At 43.8% G+C, this 22169-nt stretch overlaps 2 protein-coding genes and 1 pseudogene across 2 annotated transcripts; 2 read left to right on the top strand and 1 right to left on the bottom strand.

The window, feature by feature from the left end:
• The window catches only part of LOC134635033 (uncharacterized), a 36884-nt pseudogene extending 29486 nt beyond the window's left edge, over nt 1–7398 (top strand).
• An 872-nt stretch (nt 7399–8270) lies between these two features.
• xylb (xylulokinase homolog (H. influenzae)) lies at nt 8271–17146 on the top strand. Its single transcript, XM_063483103.1, has 19 exons — nt 8271–8379; nt 9448–9530; nt 9679–9748; nt 9922–10002; nt 10784–10870; nt 10979–11107; nt 11185–11250; nt 11344–11416; nt 11497–11615; nt 12319–12400; nt 13231–13271; nt 13379–13494; nt 13666–13781; nt 13896–13969; nt 14069–14165; nt 14419–14477; nt 14618–14705; nt 15300–15394; nt 16512–17146. The coding sequence occupies exons 1-19, from the start codon at nt 8323–8325 to the stop codon at nt 16578–16580; spliced, it is 1602 nt and encodes a 533-aa protein (XP_063339173.1). The 5' UTR covers nt 8271–8322; the 3' UTR covers nt 16581–17146.
• Nucleotides 17147–17412: 266 nt separating this feature from the next.
• On the bottom strand, nt 17413–20270 carry LOC134634068 (uncharacterized). The gene is made up of 4 exons (XM_063483113.1): nt 19986–20270; nt 19498–19603; nt 18448–18595; nt 17413–18217 (listed from the first exon to the last, which is right to left on the bottom strand). The coding sequence occupies exons 1-4, from the start codon at nt 20007–20009 to the stop codon at nt 17773–17775; spliced, it is 723 nt and encodes a 240-aa protein (XP_063339183.1). The 5' UTR covers nt 20010–20270; the 3' UTR covers nt 17413–17772.
• Between the last annotated feature and the right edge of the window lie 1899 nt (nt 20271–22169).

Below are 22169 nucleotides of genomic sequence, written 5' to 3'. Positions count from 1 at the left end.
TACTCGACTGTACACTGTGTTTGTGTTTTCCTCCGACACAATAAAGTTCTGCTGGAGCAGCCTTTCAACGCCTCTTTCTGTCTCTCACTAGCAAAGTTGACCCAGACAGTAAAGCTAGTTCCCGGCTACGAGCCCGACACAAACCCAAAGTATTAGCCAGAGGTCTCCTTACCACGGTTTGGAGCCGCGGACCTGGCCGAGGTAACAAGAGAGTGCAAACATGTTGAGGGCTGTGTTAGTTCGGTGAGAGATTTATTGGAAAGAAAACAGTTTTCACTTGCAGTCGAAAACTAATGTGTACGCTTATGCCTGCATTTTTATTTTGTTAAATACAAACAAAATTGTAGCAAAAGTGCTGCCACGTGTCTGGCCAGAAAGAGCTTTTTATTTGGTAGTTCAATGAAACTACTGTACTATACTGTACTATACTGCTGAGTGACTGTCTGCTGCTCGTCAAATACATTTCATTGCAATGTTGACCCTGTGCTAACTAGCATATGACAAATGAAACTGAAATTGAAAGGCCTCAGTTAAGAGTGAGAAAAAAATTACGTTCATGTTTGCAATTTTGTCTTGTTACGCAGAATTTGGAATTAAATAAAACAAACAAAACACTACATTTCAGGAAATATTAGTGGGTGTTTTCTTGTTTGTTTTTTGCACTACTTGAACACTAAAGTGGCCCTCCAATGAGATGACGGTGCCAGAAGTGGCCCTTGTCAGGCTTGCACGGGGGGCTGGAGCCTATCCCAGCTACCATAGGGCGAGAGGCGGGGTACACCCTGACCAGATCACCAGTCTGTCACAGGGAAACACATAGAACCGTTCACACTCAAATTCATACCTATGAACAATTTAGAGTTACCAGTCAACTCAGCTGGGAAGCTGAGGTAACCAGAGAGAATGCAAACTGGGCCAAATATACCGTATATACACACATATACACATATATAAATACAGATTATACAATAGGGATAAATAGAATAAACAGGAATAAGAATACCAGGGAATTGCAAATTTCAACTTTTGTGAGTCTATTACACCGTTGGATGTTAAAAGAGAGACAGAGAGAAAAAATATCTAAAATATTGCACAGTGACAAAGGCACTACAGATTAGTTGTTCCCCCCTCCTTTGTCCCCCTGTTTCCCTTCCCTCTCCCCTCCAGAGAGGAGTTAAACAGTTTGATGGCGTGTGGGACAAAGGAGTTTTTAAGTCTGTTGGTCCTTGACTTGGGGAGAAGCAACCTGTCACTGAACAGACTCCTCTGGTTGTTTATGGCCACATGCAGATGATGCCCAGCATTGTCCATAATGTCCAACAGGTTCTTTATTGTAGTAGTCCACGAGATGACAGACTTTTGAGCATCACGTCTGTGCTGAAGATTGTCTCCATGGTATCTTTGCTTAGGGCTTGTTATTGTGCTGCCATCACCAGAACCTCTGTGTTGTCCTTTTCTAGCCACTATTAGGCACCTTAGGCTATATGTGTCTGGCTCATAATAAATTACATTAATTAGAGTCTCACTGTTAGACACATTGCATCATATAGTCTGAAAAACAGTGAAACCCTCAATGATTTAAACCTGAAACTGTCGAATAAGCTTTTTTCTTTTCCTCTTTATACAGACTGGAGTGGTGCAGTTTGTCACAGGTCAGCTGTTATTATCTGGCCTCAGCTATGAAGTCCTACCCCTCCCATGTGAAACATCTGGTCCTGAGGGGAAACAACCTGCAGGATTTAGGAGTGAAGCAGCTGTGTGGTTTCCTGGAGAGTCCCCGCTGTAGACTGGAAACACTGAGGTCAAACGCTATGTTTTAGTTATGCTAAAAAGGTTGCAGACATTGGGCTGATATTAATAATAAAATAATAATGGATTGCATTTATATAGTGCTTTTCGAGACCCTCAAAGCGCTTTACAATTCCACTATTCATTCACTCTCACATTCACACACTGGTGGAGGCAAGCTACAGTTGTAGCCACAGCTGCCCTGGGGCAGACTGACAGAAGCGAGGCTGCCATATCGCGCCATCGGCCCCTCTGGCCATCACCAGTAGGCGGTAGGTGAAGTGTCTTGCCCAAGGACACAACGACTGAGACTGTCCGAGCCGGGGCTCAAACCGGCAACCTTCCGATTACAAGACGAACTGCCAACTCTTGAGCCACAATCGCCAATCGCAGTATTATACTGATCCACAATCAGGATCTTCATTGTGCACTCTTCTGGTTTTGGTTCAGTTAGTATCTGGTGTGGCCACCATTTGCCTCACACAGTGTAAAACCGTTGCATAGAGTTGATCAGGTTGTTGATTGTGGGCTGTGGAACGATGGTCCACTCCTCTTCAATAGCTGAGCGATTTTGCAGAATATTGGCAGGAACTGGAACACGCTGTCATATACCCCGGATCCAGAGTATCCCAAACATGCTCGATACTTCCAAGTATTGTGTACAGATCCTTGCAATATGGGGCTGTGCATTATCATCTGGCAACATGACGGTTGTGGATGAATGGCACAACAATGGGCCTCAGGATCTTGTCACGATATCTCTGTGCATTTAAAATGCTAGCAATAAAATACACCTGTGTTCGTTGTCCATAACATACGCCTGGCCATACCAGAACTGCACCGCCACCATGGGCAACTCGATCCACAACAGTGACGTCAGCAAACTGCTCACCCATACGATGCCACACACACTGTCTATTATGCAAACCGATTGTTGCTGCAGCTGTCCCGGTGGCTGGTCTCAGACAATCGTAGAGGTGAACATGCTGGATGTGGAGGTACTTCCAAATTCTCTGAAACACCTTTGGAGACAGCTCATGGCAGAGAAATGAACATTCATTTCATGGGCAATAGCTCTGGTCGACATTACTGCAGTCAGCATGCCAATTGCACACTCCCTCAAAAGTTGCAACATCTGTTGCATTGTGCTGTGTGATCAACCTGCACATTTCAGAGTGACCTTTTATTGTGGGCAGTTTAAGGCACACCTGTGCAATATTCATGCTGTCTAATCAGCACCTTGATAGGCCACACCTATGAGGTGGGATGTATTACCTCGGCAAAGGAGAAGTGCTCACTAACACAGATTTAGACAGATTTGTGAACAATATTTGAGAGTAATGGGTCTTTTGTGTGGGAGGAATGGGAGGAAAAACAAAAGTGTTGTGTTTATATTTTTGTTCAGTGTAAATACTCTACTAATCTTATTCATATTTGAAATAATAACTGCAATCAAGGTGGCTCCTCTGACTTTTGTTCATGAAGTTAATGTAGCTGAAGCTCTTCATGTGGTTAGTGACGGGTAACAGCTAACCAGGAAATCTTCTCCTGAATGGAAACATGTAGACGGACTCAGGGGCAGAAGGTCCGAGCAGTGAAGAAGAGCCTCAGAAATGAGAGCAGAAAGAAAAAGGAACGGTCAGCTTTGTTTTTGATTGGCTGGAAGAGGGGAAGGTCAAAGATGTTACACACACAGGAAGTGACCTTATAGTCAAGGCTGGAGCAGCTGGGCTGTTCTGGGTTTCTGAGTGTTAATTTCTCTGATTTTGCTGTTCTGGTCCTGATGCTGTGAAACCTTTTTGCAGAGGGCAGCATATATATATGTACATATATGAAATTCTTTCAAACTGTTCTTTTAACCTTGAAACATAAAGGACTGTGGTTGAAACAAACATGCGCACACACAAACACATTTAAGCTGTTTGGATCGACACTGTCAGCAGATCATAAAACACTGAATGATTTCAAGTAAAAAATCCAACACACATATCTTTTATTCATTATTTAGGCTGAGCATCTGCAGCTTGTCACAGATCAGCTGTGTTTATCTGACCTCAGCTCTGAAGTCCAACCCCTCCCATCTGAAACATCTGGACCTGTGTCACAATTACAAGCTGCAGGATTCAGGAGTGAAGCAGCTGTGTGGTTTTCTGCAGAGTCCATACTGCAGACTGGAAACTCTGAGGTCAGTCACCATGTTGTGTGTGGATGTGCATGATAAAAACATTGTGGTGGCATTAAACTGCAGATGTAGGCCCATTATGGCAAAATCTGATTATCTAACAAACTATTCATTATAAAAAAGCACCATGCAGCCAGGCAAGTTAAAAGCCATCAGAAAGAAAGTAAGGAGGAGGTGGTGAGGGACACAGGGTCGTCTGGTTTGAAGTTAGGCCTGAACTATAGCAGCTGTTTCTGACCACAGGCGACCAGTGGTCCCTGTTGGCCCACAGCTTCCACCAGAGGGAACCTGTGGGCTACGTCAAGATTAAAGTCAGTTTCTAGTGTTATGAAAGTGTCTCTTTTTTAATTTGGCTAAATCACTGGGCCATAACCGTACTGTGGACCATTCACTCTTAATTAAACAGCCATGAGCATGGAAAACAGACAAATTCAAATTTCTCTGACACTCATTAGTATATCCGAGAATAAAAAGGAGTGAAACCACACGGTCATAAGCAAAGATGAGAAGCACACTGAACAGGTTAGATAAACACAGACCAGTATAGAGTATTTGGTCCAGACTGGAACAACTGTGTGCCCAGTTTGAGCTCTCTTCAGTGCTGTGATCTGACAGACCCAGAGGGGCCATCACATCACATTTAGAAGCTCCCCTAATGGAGCCACAGCACATGTCCAATACTTAGTCTGTCTTGTTGGACCAACTGGAAGAAATGATTCAAGGACTTAGTCACAAAACAGAGATTCAAATCTCCAAAATCCAACTGGCTGCATCAGGACATATAGTCTGAAACTCTGCACAGTTTCCTGTTTGAAGCTGCTTCCTGTTGGCTTCAGCTGTTTGGAGTTTCCATTTTCTAAACTTCTACATTCTGAACCTTCTTCACCTCTGAACAGATGATGAAACACTGAATGATTTCAAGCTCACACTTTGTCTAATAAACATAAGTGATTTCAGTTGAGAGTTATTTAATAAACTTGTGCTTTATTTTTCCTCCGCGTTTTTCTAAACTCACCTTTTCTTTATGCAGATTGGAGTACTGCTTTATATCAGCTGTTGGCTGTGAATATCTGCATTCAGCTCTGACATTCAACCCCACCCATCTGCGAGAGCTGGAGCTGAGAGGAAACAACCTGCAGGATCTACATGTGAAGCGGTTGTCTGATCTTGCAGAGAATTCACACTGTAGCCTGGAAACTCTGAGGTCAGTAAATGGTTGTAGTCAGTCAATGTTGCTTCAGTGGTATTGTATTAAACATGGTTAACTTCTCTAGTAATGAAGTGTGAACAAGTTTGTTGTGGACGTACCATATTTTCCACACTATAAGGCGCACTTAAAATCCTTTAATTTTCTCAAAAATTGACAGTGCGCCTTATGTATGAATTCTGGTTGTGCTTACTGACCTCGAACTGATTTTATGTGCTACACGGCGCTCAAACATCTGTCAAAAATGTTTAAGTACGACTTTGGTAAGCTACGAAACCGCACCACTTGATGGATTGTCGGAACATTACGGCTGCCATAGTCAGGAACCTCGTGGAGTAATCTGGGTCCTAAACTCCGTCCCCTTCAGGTCCCAAAGTCAAACGAACACTGCGGCATCACTGAGAGTTAAAAACTGTCTAAATTCTTTCATCTGTAATAAAATGATCAGCGTTGCTGCTTTACCAGGTTTAACTATTAAGTTTAATATCCAGGCATCCATGAAAACAGAATTTATTAAGTTTAACAGAGTTAGAAGTTAGCAGGAAGTTAGCTCGCTAGCTTCCACCTAAACATGATATAGCATGTTCTGACTGAGAGATTTCTGAAACATTCAAACGTACAGCTCTGCTATCACTTCCAGCAGAAATGAAGACAGAAAACTAAACAGCAGTGACGTTTGTAGGGTTACTGAAGTTGGGCTAGCTGGTATATAATGATGTGCTACGTGATCGCTAGCGACACAGCTATGTTAGCATAACATAAACACAGTGAAGCTGGAGGATGAATGCTAACTTTTTTCCACTCGATAAAAGTTAACGTGAGGGTTCCTGATGGTTAGGGACAAATGCAATCGCATGGCAGGATGCTGTAAACGGACCAAACTTCAGTCAGGAGAACAACTGAGATAATCCATCCACAATACGAGGTTAGTCATTAATATACTGCAACAACATGGGAATAGAGCAGCTGTGATAGAATACAGCATTAATGAATCAATGGTACAGAAGTGGAGGAAGCAGGAAGAATGATCTGAGTAAAGTTTGAATTATCTGATTTTATTTTGTTTCGCTTAATGTGCCTTATGGTCCAGACATTACGGTAAATGAAATCTGCAGATAAAACTGATGAAACTGAAGTCCCTGCTGCTCTTTATACTGCATGTGCTGCATCACTGACTGACAGCTGATGAAGAGTCTCTGCAGGGTCCTTGAAAATGCTTGAATTTTAATATAGTCTTTTCAAGGTTTGAAAGTGCTTGAATTTCAGATGTGGTGCTTAAAAGTGCTTGAAAGTGTAACTGTATTTCATTCACCACAAATAACTATCTGATTGAATAGTTTTCTTATCAGATAGAGAAATAAAATTATTCGCAAACTGTAAAAGCAAAATTTCCCCGCCTGGGCTGCCTTGCACCTCTGTCTGTTTCAACGTGTGACCCCGCCCCTCCCCCTAACAGTCGGGGATGAGTGCGCTGACATACCTGTAGGTGCTGTTTTAATGAGTGTTTGGTGGAAAACGACAATGGCGGAGTTTGCGCTCTGCAGTCGCATGATAGGTGAGTCCGAGTAAATAATTTTCCAGTACGTGTATGTTACACATGCTATTTTTTAAAATTATGATTATTATTTTGCTAGCTACCAAACTCGCTCAAGAAATGATTGAAATGCACTGAGTGTGATGCAATACAGCAGTGCTGTTTGTGGCATAGAGATTTATGGATATGCTGTGAGCTTAAAAAGTGCTTGAATTTGACCCTGAAAAAAGCGTATGAACCCTATCTCTGGAAACACTCGTTTATCTCCTCTGCTCTTCCTCCTTCTCTCTGCAGGTGGAGCTGATGATGGTAAACAGGACGGTGTGTGTGCTGAGAGAGGAGCAGCTGTGTCCTGATGATCCAGAGAGGTTGAAGCAGCAGCAGCTTGTGTGTAGAGATGCTCTGACTGGGCCATGTTACTGGGAGGTGGAGAGGAGAGCTTCATCCAGCAGTGACTGACAGAGGAATGAAGTGCAGATGACTGTCAGTGCTGCAGAGTGAACTGCTCTGAGAACAGCTCCACTGTCAGACACAATGTAGAGTCCAGCATCATCCCTGTGTGTCCCTCTGGATCTGACAGAGGATCATCAGTGGATCTGGACTGCTCTGCTGCTGCTCTGTCCTTCTACAGTCTCTGCACAGTCTCTGTCTCACTCTGGCTTCAGACCCTCCTGGATCAAACTCACCTGGAAAGACATCTGTGATTAATAAACATCATGTTTTTATAAGATTGATGTCACGTTTTCATGTTTGTGTGCAGTTTCACTGTTTTTTATTTGAAATAATTAAATTGTTGCTTAAATTTACACAAAATGTCAGAAATCTGCACTGACATGAAGGTATAACTGGACATCTTTGACTACAGTTTGATTTTACCTGTAATTGTTTTGCCTTGTTTGGTTTCATTGTTTTCAGCTCAGCCTCACGTGTCTGCATTTACAGCCATGTTTTCATTGACATACTGTAGTAACACAACTGATCTGAAATCACACAAAAACATAAAATCCTAGTAGTACTTATATTTTACTGTATAAAACACAAACATGTTTACTGAATGATTTTCATAACTTGACATACAAATATAGATGTTAAGTTTAGAAAACGATGATTTTCCCAAACTAAACGTGACGATTCAGGAAGAATCACTGCGTCTGTTCTTTTATCACGACTCTGGTTTTAGCGGCCGATCAGTAACATTTACAAACTGGTGTATAGTTTGAAGTCTGAACTTTCAACAAGAGTTAAAACACAGACTCAGCGTGGCTGCAGCTCGTTGCTGTGTCAGAGTAAATCCATCATGTGATCTGGAGGCGCCCCTGCTGTACTGAACTTTATTATTTTATCTGATGTGCTCTTTAGATCTTTAACACACTGTCTTCTGTTCACTGCAACATGTTTCTGTTTATTAATACTAAAAACGTATCCATCTTCCATCTTCTACTTACAGTCTGTGATGTGAACTAAAGGGTTTGGGTGAACTGTCCCTTTAAAAGCACGAACTCTACACGTTTGTCCACAACACGGAGTCTGCGCTGAGGAGGAGGAGGAGGAGCCTGTGGGCTGTGTCACTAAACGTTGACCCCTCCTCCTCCTGTGTGGTTCCTCGCGCTCATGGCCTCCGCTCCGCGCGCTCCTCTCTACCTGGGCCTGGACTTGAGCACGCAGCAGGTAACAGCACCTCACCTGTCCCTCCTTCACCTGCGCTGTGTCTGCTGTGGCGTGCTGTCCACGTGCACGTAGCAGTAAAATAACGGACTTAGTGCGCAGGCGCAGAACGTGGAGACGGCGGAAGGTTTGATTTGTTGTCTCAGCTGGACTCCGTACTTTCGGTACAGAGTCCAGCTGATCGGATAGGTTTTGACCCGCGTGCACTCGCAGATTGAAACAGGTCGATGACGTCAGAAGCTGTCACAGAGCTGCAGACGTCCGATACGTTTCCAATAACCAGTAAGAGGAAATGAAGCTGATCAGTGAATCTGAGCTCATAAAGCGATATTTGCCTAAAATGATATTTCAGGTGTTTAAGCTGCCGTCAGTGACGTGGCCGATAACCTGTCAGCGTCTCTGTGAACAGGATGACGTCATTCTCCTTCATGTATCCCTAAAAAGTCTGAGTGACAGTAAAAATGTCAGTTTTCACACTGATGTGTCCGAGACAGCAGCAGGAAGTACAACTAGGGTTGCCAACTCCCTGAAAAATAAATAAGGGACGCCTCATGGCCAGGGCTGGGTGACCCGATTGTGTTCACCCTCCCCAGTGTGGGGAATTTTTTAGCTCTTTTTTTTTGTGTGTGAAATTATTTTTTTAACCATTTGACAAAGTGCGTCCCTTTTCAGCTCAATACTTTTGTTTCTAAATACGGAACGATTCCGTTTTTCAAGGGACGGTTGGCAACAATTATCAGATCATAGTTGTATAAAGACAGCGAGCACCTCCAGCTGCACCATCCTCTTCTTCACTTCATTCATCGCTTATACAAATCATTCTTTTTCTTTCCAACCACTAAAACTTTCATCAGCTCAACTTCATGAAACAATGAAACTTTGAAAAACAGGAACAGTCCCTTCAAAGTAAAAGTCCTGGATGACGGTTCGTCCGTGGTTTCCTGAAACAGTCTGCTCACGTTTCTTCCTAACATGTGACATCAACGCCCCCTCCACTGCACTTTAAACCCAGGTTTCCCGTCCAATCAGCAGCTCTGTCTTTACTCTGCTCCTCTTCATGTCTTCCTGAAGCTGAAGGCGGTGGTCATCGATGGAGAGCTGCGTGTGGTTCATCAGAGCGGCGTGCAGTTTGATGCCGAGCTGCCCGAATTCAGGTATAGATCATAAAAACCTGACAGCTGGAAGGCTTCATGAGTCACACCCACACCTGTCAGGGTGACCGACAGGCTTTTATTGTGAAAGGATTCCAGCCACTGTCTTATTTTGAAAGTCTGACAGTTCAGGTGTGTTTGTTGCTCTCAGGACTCAGGGAGGAGTTCATATCCACGCTGACAGACTCACTGTCACCTCACCTGTGCTCATGTGGGTCAAGGTGAGACACACACACACACACAGTAACACACACAGTAACACACACACACACAGTAACACACACACACACAGTAACACACACACAGCTGTTAAACTATTAACTCACGCTGAGGTTCATCAGCTGACCTCTGACCTGTGTTTGTGTCTCTGTGATTGGCTGTTCTCCGCCCCCAGGCTCTGGACCTGCTATTGGACAAGATGAAGAGGGCGGGGCTTGACTTCTCCCATGTCAGAGCACTGTCAGGCAGCGGTCAGGTGATGGTTAAAGTTAGACTTTGGCGTAAATGTCCAATAATTTGTGAAGCACGAACAGGACGAGTGCTGCAGTATGAGCAGAAATATGTGGACACCTGGACAGGTGTGACTCTGTGCTCATTAATGTGCTGCCTCCACTCGTGCTGAGGGAAACAGGAAGTTCAGACAGTTTGTGCTGTCAGCTGATCCACAGTACAAAGTTCTTCTGCTGCAGTATGAAGTTACTCAAATGTCCTAAAAACTCCAAAAATTCATATTTCTAAATGGTTTGATGTTCTCAGGTGTTGTAAAGTGAACAGCTTGTTTAACACGAGGAGAACCAGGAGTGTCCGCATACTTTTGATCACAGCGCAGGCGTCACATCAAACCACCTTCTTTTTTGTGAACTCAGTCTTGTTTCTGTTTTTAGCAGCAAACACTAAAAATAAATTTCCACTAAAATCTGGAGAAGAATGAGTGAGTGTGGTGGGAAGTTTCCTGAGACAGAGCCTGTGTTTTCTCATGAAGTGCTTCAGTGTGCATGACAGCATCGTGTCACACTAACTGCACGACTTCCTGTCAGCATGTGTGAAAATCCTGAAGCACTTTTGTGCTCTCTAAACATTTACCTGCTGAAATCAAAGCTGCTGAGTGATGTGCAGCTCAGAGGGAGCTGCTCACTGGGTGTCCACATACTTCTGATCATATAGCACGCTGCCATCACCTGGCAGGAGGCAGGGAAACAGTTTGTAAAAGTTGAAGAAAAGTGAATGGAGTCTGGTTGACTTGTGTTGTCTCTCAGCAACATGGCAGCGTGTTCTGGAGGAGAGGAGCGTCTGAGACTCTGAAACATCTGGACCCGGACCAGGACCTGCACCAGCTGCTGCAGGTGTGTGTGTGCGTGTGTGTGTGTGTGTGTGTGTGCGTGTGTGTGTGTGTGTGTGTGTGTGTGTGTGTGTGGTCACCTGGTGACTCAGGTGTGCTGCTGTGTCCTCAGGACAGCTTCTCGGTGTCGGACAGTCCGGTGTGGATGGACTCGAGCAGCACTCAGCAGTGTGAGGACCTGCAGGCGGCAGCAGGAGGCGCTCTGAGGCTGGCGGAGATCACCGGATCCAGAGCCTACGAGGTCCAGCTGTGCCACATCTGTGTGTGTGTGTGTGTGTGTGTTAAAGAGCTTTAAAGGACGCGTCCGTGTGTTTGCAGCGTTTCACAGGAAACCAGATCGCCAAACTGCGTCAGACCCGAGCGGAGGAGTTCCAGGACACCGAGGTGAGAGCGTCACTGCACCTGCACAGTCCCACCTCCAGCTGTTTCTCCAGCTGTTTCCTCACACCTCATGAACGTGTGTGTTTTTGGTTTCAGAGGATCTCATTGGTCAGCAGCTTTGCCGCCTCTCTCTTCCTCGGTGGTTACGCTGCCATCGACTACAGCGACGGTACGGTTTGTTTGGCTCGTCGCTCTCTGAGGGTCTCTCACCCATCAGCTAATCAATGAACCCACTGATGGATTGTTCAGGCTCAGGGATGAATCTGCTGGACATCAGGACCAGAAACTGGTCTGAGATCTGCCTGCAGGCCACCGCTCCTCACCTGGACCAGCTGCTGGGAGCTCCACTGCCCTCCACATCTGTGCTGGTAAGCAGGGGAGCCTCTAGAATGTTTTCATGGGGTGGCCACACGGGGGCCCCTAAAAGTATTCGGGTGTCACAGCAAAAACAGAATTTCCAGTTTTATTATAAATATTATAAAATAGGTTACTTGAAAAATATGTCAAAAAAGAGACACAGAGAAGAATTATATGTGTGGTTAATTTCCAGCTATATCACTGAATATGGATACACATGAAAACCATAGAGTCAAGTCCACCATCTTTATATTTTACATGCTGTAGAGCCATTATGGGAGCATTTCAAGTTGCTATACATCAATACAACCGTTATATCCCAAATTTTAATAATATGTTTGCATTAAGTCCATAGTAACTACAAGTGTTATGAACAGCTGATCGGATCAGCAAAGCGTGTTTCTGGAATATTATGTTTCTGTTGCTGCAACTGCTTTTTACGAAATCTTTGCAAAGCTATATGTGGAAGGAAACTGTGACCGAGGACAAGCAGATGGCATAAGATGTAAGTACAACTCCTACGGTTTCATATGCAAAAAAATTATTGCGTTAGCTTACGTGGTTCCGGTTCTACCGAGATTTTAAAATAGTTACGCAAAACAGAGCGTGCCCGCCCCGACCGGCCGTAAAGGGATAACAAGTTAATGTTTCAACTCATTGTGGCGTCTCTTGTGCTCATGATGGTCCGTGATATTCTGGTCTGACTGTCTGCAGGGTCCCGTCTCCTCCTACTTTGTGCATCGGTACGGTTTCTCTGAGAGCTGCAGTGTGGTGGCGTTCACTGGAGACAACCCAGGTACATGTGAGATTATTGATGGTTAATCATTAAAATGTAAATGTTTAGATTTGTTCCCCAACGTCATGAAGTGTGACTGTTTAAACACAAACATCTGGACTGTTTAAAAGAATCCTGTAAACCTTGATATCAGTGAGGTCATATGAGATGAACTTTATTGATCCTGAATGAGACAATAAACACAAGCTTTCACAAAACAGCTGAAATATGTTATAGAATAAATATGAAGTTAAACTAATAACCAGTATTTAATGAGATCATGTTAAACATGTTATTTGTGCTGATGTGAACCTGTAGTTACACAGGTGACAGGTTACAAAGTATGTAAAACAAATAAGCATAAATTTGTTTTCTGGCATCGTTGTATTTTTACTCAGTTGTATATAGCATTTGTATTCTATTTTTATCTTATTGTATATTTTATTCTATTTTATTCTACTGTATATAGTATTTTATTCTATTCTATTCTGTACAGTTGTGTACTGTATTTATTCTTATTTTATTTTATTCTAATTTTTGCTTCATAACTTTTGCACTGTCCACTTCCTGCTGTGACAAAACAAATTTCCCACGTGTGGGACTAATAAAGGTCATCTTATCTTATCTTAAATAAAAGTTCTACTAATATGAGAAATTAAATAAAATATGAAATTAATAACAAAATAGAATAAAATAACATCATTAAACACTATTACAAAATTAATAAAGTGATATAAAAATAATTAATTGAAAATTAAAAAAAATAAATAAATAAAAATATTAAAACAGAGATGTGATTCAAATAAACTGAACGTGAAAAACGTTTGAATCAAATCTGTTTTTGTGTTCAGCGTCGCTGGCAGGAATGAGGCTGCAGCCCGGAGACGTCGCCGTGAGTCTGACTCTGACACACTTCCTGTCATCACGCCGGGTTACTGTGGCTGTTAATGTGTGTGTGTGTGTGTGTGTGTGTGTGTGTGTGTGTGTGTGTGTGTCCAGGTGAGTCTGGGGACCAGTGACACGGTGTTCCTGTGGCTGCAGCAGCCTCGTCCGGCTCTGGAGGGTCACGTCTTCTGTAACCCAGTGGAGCAGCAGGAGTACATGGCTCTGCTGTGGTACACACACACACACACACACACACACACACACACACACACACACACACACACACACAATGATGTCAAGAAAGTCAGAGTCAGACTCCTCGATGTGGCCGCCATGTTGGTTAGGAAAGGGGGTGGAGCCAGAGACAGGCTGCAGTGTTTCAGGTGTTTTGTCATCAGCAGCTTCAAGAACGGGTCTCTGACGAGGGAGCGCATCAGGAACGAGTGTGCTGGAGCATCATGGGAACTTTTTTCAGCAGCTTTGAGTGACACGCCGCTCGGAAACCATGGAAACATCGGTGAGGTTCATTTCACCTCATCATTTCCTGTCCTTGCTTCAGTTCCTTTCTTTTTCCTTACCTTCCTTCCTTCCTTGCCTCCTCTGTCTGATTCCTTGTGCTGTGTGTTTTCAGGCTTTTATTTTGAAACTATGGAGATCACTCCTCCTGTGATTGGTGTTCATCGCTTTGACTCTGCTGACTGTGAGGTCTGTGCACCAGCATTTATCATGTTTCCATCTGTTTACACTCAGACTGTGACACACCTGTCTCACCTGTCCCACCTGTTTCACCTGTTCCACCTGCAGGTGTCCTCGCTGAGTCCTCAGGTGGAGGTTCGGGCTGTGGTGGAGGGTCAGTTCCTGTCCAGGCGGCTTCATGCTGAGAGACTGGGATACTCCATCAGTAAGACCTCCTCAGACCTCAGACGTTTCTATTTGTTTGATTTTACTGTGTGAGGAAACTCGTGGATCACGCTCAGCTCTGATTACACGTTTTAAACCTGAGCCCTCGTTTCATACAGAAATCTTTACACTGGCTTTGATTCTGAGCCAGAGCGCTGGAACTGTGACTGAGGTGATGGTAAAGCCGTCGTCCTCCTTAGATAAACCTTGAATGTCCTTTAAGTCTCAGCTGGGACTCTATTATGTTTTTTCAGTTCCAGGAACCAGAGTTCTGGCGACAGGAGGAGCGTCATCGAATAAAGAGATCCTGCAGGTCCGTCTGAGGCTTTATTAGCACCCACATGCATAGACTGTATGTAAAAGATGGACATAGCCATAATGATGTCATCAAAGCAGCAGCATTTTTGTGAGTTTCAGAGGGAGAAGAGTCACTTCCTGTGGTCTCCTCCATAGGTGCTGTCTGACGTGTTCAACGCTCCGGTCTACACCATCGACCTGTCCGACTCCACCTGTTTGGGTTCAGCCTACAGAGCTCTGCACGGTCAGTCTGCTCACAGCTTTTATTTTGAAAAATCCACACTAGACTGCCTCGTCTCTGAGCTCTGAGAGAGTTTCAGTTTGAAGAGAGAAGAGAAGGAGAGGACATAAAAGGGAAGGAAAGAAGGAGAGGAAAGCAGTATGTTAGCAGACTGAATGTGGACTAGTTGGCAATTATTTGCAGTCTGTTAATAACTGACATGAGATAACTTTATGTGATTGGATAAAGCAAATGTTACTCTGGCTTCCACCAGAGTACCTGCAGGTACTCTGGTGGAAGCCCTGATGGAGATGGCTGTGGTAGACACTTTGCTCATTGGTCTGTGGAGATGGAAACAGGGTTCTATATTTTTTGATTTCCTTTCACATGAATAAAAATATTTGGGCCAAGTTCTTAAACTCAGACAATTTCTTTACTTTGTCAGACCGCTCTGATGCAACATTTCACTCAGGTCCATGAAAAAGGGAGAAAATATGTCTACAAACAGGAAAACATGGTGACATCAGAACAGGAAAAAGGCAGATCAGTGAATTCTGCTTCAGGTGTTTATGAAATACGGCTGTAGGAAGCCTCTGATTGGTCGATGTCTGGTTTCAGGCCTGGTGGCAGAATCCGGAGCGTCCTTCTTTGATGTGGTGAAGAAAGCACCGGAACCACGACTGGTCGCCACCCCGCATCTGAAGGCGAAGGAGGTGAGGCGCCGTTGTATGATGATGCGTTCCCACGCCTCTGAAGCTGAATCGTGCAGCAGGTCTCTGAGGCAGCAGGAGCTTCATGAAACGTGCCCTCTTAACCACAGAAACACTCTCTGCTCTCCAGCAGAGACCAACACCAGTGTTTCTGGGGAGACATTAAGGTGACGGACCAGCTGCACATGTAACACACTTACAGTAAACAGCTAATCATGAGTCATGTGATTCAAACACATGTTGCCTGCATGGTGATGAATCCTCCACTTCTTTTAAGCATGTCTCAGTTCTTCACGTGTTTTACTTCCTGTCACTGCTGCAGCTGGTCCGTCACCTTAATGAAACCCTCGTGTTGGTCTCTGTGAGTTTCTGCAGCATTTTTCTGTTTGCTTCTGTTTTCTTCAGTTGCAGTGTGTTTGAGCTCTCAGGGCCACTGTATGAATCAGGTCTAAAACAACCTGCAGGATGCTGGAGCGAATGAGTCCAAAGAACACACTGAACAAACTCAAAGTCTTACCAAGTACATTTGTCTTATTTCTAATCAAAATAATCTCATCACACTTAAAATAAGACACAATCAGCTACTGAGTAGCTGATTGTCAGACTTTTTCACTTATTCCAAGCAAAAAAAATTTGTATTAAGTGAAAAAAATCTGCCAGTGGAACAAGTGAAAATTCTCTAGTTTCAAGATGCACTTTCTAAAAACATGTTTTCTAAATCTTACTGAAATGTTACTCAGTAGTTGATTATCAGTAGTAGATTGATCTTATTTTAAATGTGATGAGATTATTTTGACTAGAAATAAGACAAATACACAGATTTTGAGTTTTTGCAGTGCAGGCTCTTGTCACGTTCAGAGTTCCTCCACTTTCCTGTAAGTCAGTTTCCATCAAACAAACCTGTGAACACTCATTAAACTCACTCGCTGCTCACTCACTGACACACCCGGACTCATCACACCTGACACAGCCTCCCGCAAGTGTTTCCAAGATGGCCTCTAAGCGCTGAGATTAAGGTGCAGATATGCAGCGTGTTTGAAAAGTGTCTCTGATGTCTCAGATATAGCCCCGCCCTCTCTGTCAGAGAGACCTCAGGATTTCTTCTTCTGTTTTGTTTCAGGTGTACGACGAGCTGCTGAAGCGCTACGCGCAATTGGAGGAGACAGTTGTGCAGAAGAGCCACAGCTGAGCCTCAAACCGCCATCAGTGAAATTGCGAGACCGCCATTTTCTACTGAAGCCAGCTTTGAGTTTGACTTTTACACCTGTTTACCTGAAAGAAGATCACAGAGTCATCACAGGAACCCTCAGCCACCTGAAGATGGGCTGCTCGCTTCGACTTCAGCCTGATTGGATCAGTGACATCATCATCATGTCAAAGCCTGATTGGAGGATAGCATTAACACAGCACCGTGTGATTTTATATGGAGGAGCAGATTTGCTCAGTCCACCAGCAGTGAAACAGAAAAGAAGCTAAAATGATGAAACAGCCAGCGAGGTGTGACTGTGTCGCATTTTAAGCTCCAAAAATCTGAGATGAGAGCGATCGGCTGAAGAACGTCCACGTTAGTGCCAGCAGGGTCCTGCAAAGCAAAATTTAACATCCCAAAGTTTTTTAAAGTCTCGTGACAGGCCTGACATGTCTGTGACGTTTCTGACTGAAGCCCTCCCACTGCTTCATCACTTGGATCCAGGTAGCGTTAGTTATTCATGTGTAATTTTTAGTGTACAATCTGAAATAAAGTGAACGAGCTCATGAACATGTGTTTGGTTTCTCTAGCTATAAAAAAGCATAACAAAATTTCATCAAAAACATTACAAATGTACATAATAAAATACAAATCAATTCGAAATAAAGTAAAAAATGTATGAAATTATATTATAGAATAAATAAAATGTAACAGAGTACGTGATACAAAATAAAAGAAAATTATGATTAGAAATAAAATCTATTTTTAAAGCAAAGTGAAATTAAGAAAAAATCAAAGATCTATGTTTAAACATTTATTGTTATTTTCTCAGTTTTCATGTTGACACATTTTCATTTTTCTACATTTCCATAAGATTCGTTCATCCAGAAAGACGTTTCTATGCAGAATAATAACAGCTGAAGGTCTGCTGACAGATTCAAATGATGCTGTTGAACCTTCATGTATGACCGAGCCGCTACATAAAGAACTCTTTATAACCACGCGACGTCACAGGTGATGATGATGATGTGAGTTCCTCTGTGAAGCTCAGAGAAGGATGGACCATCAAACTTTGGCTCTTTAAAAACTCAGAAAAATCAGTTCATGTATTAATCGGTTCAGGTATCGATCGATCACTTATTGATCCCTGTGAGGCTGCACGTGTACGACCTGCTGCTGAACCCGGTCCTCCTCAGAAGCTCGAGTACATCCCCAGCCTCTTGGCGGCCTCAGAGATCCTCGGCGTCTTCCTGCTGGGGAACGGGTAGTAGATCTGGGAGTGTGAAGCTGCCCCCCCCACGCTCTGCTGCCTGGTAAACCTGAGCGTCCTGGAGCTCCTCCCCTCCAGGACGCTATTACTGCTCTCCTTCTGTGTAGACCGGTTCTCCTGCTGGTCCTGTTGCAGGCTGGTGGTGATGGGGGCGGAGCTTTCCATCAAGTCCAGAGAGTAGTCCGGAAATGCCAGGTCCCCCCTGGAGCCCCTGAGGGATGGAGGGTCTGGATCTTCCTCCTCTCGTGTGGCGCTGAAGGAGCAACAGGGAGGCGATTCTGAGGAGCTGCTCGGAGGAGCCGAGAGTTTCCTGTATCTGGACTCGTGCCGCAAGCCGCCGACCTCCAAGGAGGACGAGCCGGAGCGTCTGCAGAGGAAAACAACAGCACGGGAAGATATTTGTACAAACTGAAGCTTCACCATCATCAGAGAGAGCAAACTGTGAGGACAGCTGTGAGGAGGCGTGACGACACTGAACCTCCTTCCATGTTGCTCCAGAGCGTGCAGGCGGGTTCTTCCCAGCAGGGATGAAGACCTCTCAGGCGGACATGATGAAGACCTCCTGCTGTGCTGGAGCTCTGACAGAGAGGAACTCACCTGCTGGATGTCTCCGGGCAGGAGCGCCGGTGCAGGTCCAGGTGGACGTGCCAGGGGTCGGGGTCAAAGATCACGGGTGGTGGCCATGGTAACGTCAGACCCTGAGGGGCGGGGACGATGGCGACGGCCTCGGACAGCTCCTCCGAAACTAAAGATGGAAATCAGAATGTGAGGAATCCTGACCCGCCCACAGCCAACACGAGCGTCCAATCATCAGAGAGAGACCAGGACCCAAAGGATCAACTGACAGGAAGTAATGTTCTGAAAGAGGATGAATGGTTTCTAATCTGTGACGCTCAGCTGTGAATATTTGTCTGTGAAACATGTTTGACTCTGAACACTCAGTTATTAAAGATTCTTCACACCTTTCAAATTATTGATCACTGATCAGTGTTTCTGTTTGTGCTGCTTTAATAAGAAACACCTGAACTCATGAAAGGTGACGCTCAGCAGATTTCAGCTCACAGGTGAGTTCATCCAGGTGCGCAGCAGGTAAAGTTCAGAGACACAGCACCCTCTGCAGTCTGACTGCAGTAAAGAAAAGGCTCAACCGGCTCCAAACTGCAGCTCCTGCACTCGACTTGTGGCCCCACTGACTCACCTGAGACTCACCTGTTAGAAACTGAAACTGAATATGATGAAAATAAAAACACAGCCATCAGATCCTGTGAGTTCACTTTAGAAAGAAGAAAAACCCCCAACAGTCACATCAGCCAGAGCAACAACTGTAAGTTGCACCTTCAAAATAAAAGCTCATATTTTACAGCAGCAGAAGAAGCTAATTTGTGATTCTCACATCAGGAAAATGGTGTTAACAGAGTACTTTTACTTTGTAGTACTTTTACTTTGTAGTACTGCTACTTTTACTGAAATAAGTGATTTAAACACATTCACAAAGGATCCAGCACAGTCTCTGCATGACTGACATGCTTTTATTGTGAAGGAACAAGTCTCATTTCTATCTGTTAACCTGACAGACGGATTTTTACTGAGTTTAAAGATTTTGTCCAAAGTCAAACAGGAAGTAGATCAGACGGCGTTTCCTCTCACCTGTCCTGAACAGCAGCACCTGAGTGTGCCTCCTCCTCCTCTCTCTGGAGCTCCGATACTCTTCTCTGAGCACAGACACGTCCATCTTCCTCCTTCTTCCTGATCCCTGCAGCAGGAGAGGACACACAGTGACCTTTGACCCAGGCACACCCAGCCTGAAACCTGAAACCTCCTCACTTCTTTTATTTACATTTAACCTGATAAAAGTCTCTTAACGTGAAAAGCAGAATCTGATCTGATTATTAGATTAGATTTAATAATAGAAACATGAATAGAAATCATTTTCTGTATAATTTGATAAATAAAGCTGTCATATGGTGTCATTCAGTGTAAATGAAACTGTGATGAATCATACTGAGAATGAATAGATGTGTGATGCGTTCAGGGTCCCTGTTATAAATGAATATAAATGAATAATGGAGAATAAATCAGCTGCTGCTGTCATGACTTTGAGTTTTAGCGTCCAGCAGCTCCTCGCTGGGACTCACGCAGCAGCCGGAGCAGCAGGACATCCTGTTGGCAGCAGCAGCAGCAGCAGCACACCTGCTCAGGTGTTTTATTCCCCGTCAGTGCAGCCGCTTACATCATGATGCATTTAAAGGCCATCTGGAAACTCCGGCACATCCAAACCTGCTGCTGGAATCCTTCAAATGAGGTTAAAGCTGCAGAGAAGTCGAGTGAGGAGAGAAAGTGTTAGTGCTGTGATACTGTCACACACACACACACGCACACACACACACACACACACACACACACACACACACACACACACACACACACACACACACACACACAGTCGTATCAGCCTGTTTGAGCTCTTGAAGTGAGGCAGGATGACATCACAGACTGTGAGTCTGTTGTCACATGATCACCACAGTCACATGTTTGAAAGCTCTAAGTGAACATTGTTTGGTTTGGAGGCAGCTGATGTCCTCCAAACAGAAAAGAACCCCTCCCACTGAAAACATCTCCGTGGATTCAGTCCCCACATACTCCATGTTAACATGTCCAAATAAACATGTTCACAGCCGCCCTGCAGCCAACTTCCTCCTTCATGTTTCATTTGGTTTGTTGTGATGAAGAGAAGACACAAACAGCCGTTCTTGTTTCTCTCTGACTCTCCACATTTAGATTTCAGTGATCATCACAGAAAAGAAATAGTTTGCTGCTTTATAAGAAAGCCCTCCGCAAAGCCAGAACATCTTACTATTCGTCACTGATTGAAGAAAATAAGAACAACCCCAGGTTTCTCTTCAGCACTGTAGCCAGGCTGACAAAAAGTCAGAGCTCTACTGAGCCAACCATCCCTTTAACGTTAACTAGTAATGACTTCATGAACTTCTTCACAAATAAAATTTTTATCATTAGAGAAAAAATTACCAATAATCATCCCACAGATGTAATATTATCTACAGCTACTTTTAGTACCATTGATGTTAAGTTAGACTCTTTTTCTCCAATTGATCTTTCTGAGTTAACTTCAATAATTACTTCCTCCAAACCATCAACGTGTCTTTTAGACCCCATTCCTACAAAACTGCTCAAAGAAGTCCTGCCATTAATTAATTCTTCAATCTTAAATATGATCAACCTATCTCTAATAATCAGCTATGTACCACAGGCCTTCAAGCTGGCTGTAGTTAAACCTTTACTTAAAAAGCATCTCTAGACCCAGCAGTCTTAGCTAATTATAGGCCAATCTCCAACCTTCCTTTCATATCAAACATCCTTGAAAGAGTAGTTGTCAAACAGCTAACAGATCATCTGCAGAGGAATGGCTTATTTGAAGAGTTTCAGTCAGGTTTCAGAGGTCATCACAGCACAGAAACAGCTTTAGTGAAGGTTACAAATGATCTTCTTATGGCCTCTGACAGTGGACTCATCTCTGTGCTTGTCCTGCTAGACCTCAGTGCAGCGTTCGATACTGTCAACCATAATATCCTATTAGAGCGATTAGAGCACGCTGTAGGTATTACAGGTACTGCGCTGCAGTGGTTTGTATCATATCTATCTAATAGACTCCAATTTGTACATGTAAATGGAGAGTCCTCTCCACACACTGAGGTTAATTATGGAGTTCCACAGGGTTCAGTGCTAGGACCAATTCTGTTTACATTATACATGCTTCCCTTAGGCAGCATCATTAGAAGACATAGCATACATTTTCACTGCTATGCAGATGACACCCAGCTCTATCTATCCATGAAGCCAGATAACACACACCAATGAGTTAACCTGCAGGAATGTCTTAAAGACATAAAGACCTGGATGGCCGCTAACTTTCTGCTTCTTAATTCAGATCAAACTGAGGTTATTGTACTCGGCCCTGAAAATCTTAGAAATATGGTATCTAACCAGATTCTTACTCTGGATGGCATTACCTTGGCCTCCAGTAACACTGTGAGGAACCTTGGAGTCATTTTTGACCAGGACATGTCCTTCAATGCACATATTAAACAAATATGTAAGACTGCTTTCTTCCATTTGCGCAACATCTCTAAAGTTAGAAATATCCTGTCTCAGAGTGACGCTGAAAAACTAGTTCATGCATTTATTACTTCCAGGCTGGACGACTGTAATTCATTATTATCAGGAAGTCCTAAAAACTCCCTGAAAAGCCTTCAGTTAATCCAAAATGCTGCAGCAAGAGTCCTGACAGGGACTAGAAAGAG

This window comes from Pelmatolapia mariae, linkage group LG9, assembly GCF_036321145.2.
Source record: "Pelmatolapia mariae isolate MD_Pm_ZW linkage group LG9, Pm_UMD_F_2, whole genome shotgun sequence".
Lineage (NCBI taxonomy): Eukaryota > Metazoa > Chordata > Actinopteri > Cichliformes > Cichlidae > Pelmatolapia > Pelmatolapia mariae.
This window is presented reverse-complemented; position numbering and strand designations above follow the sequence as displayed.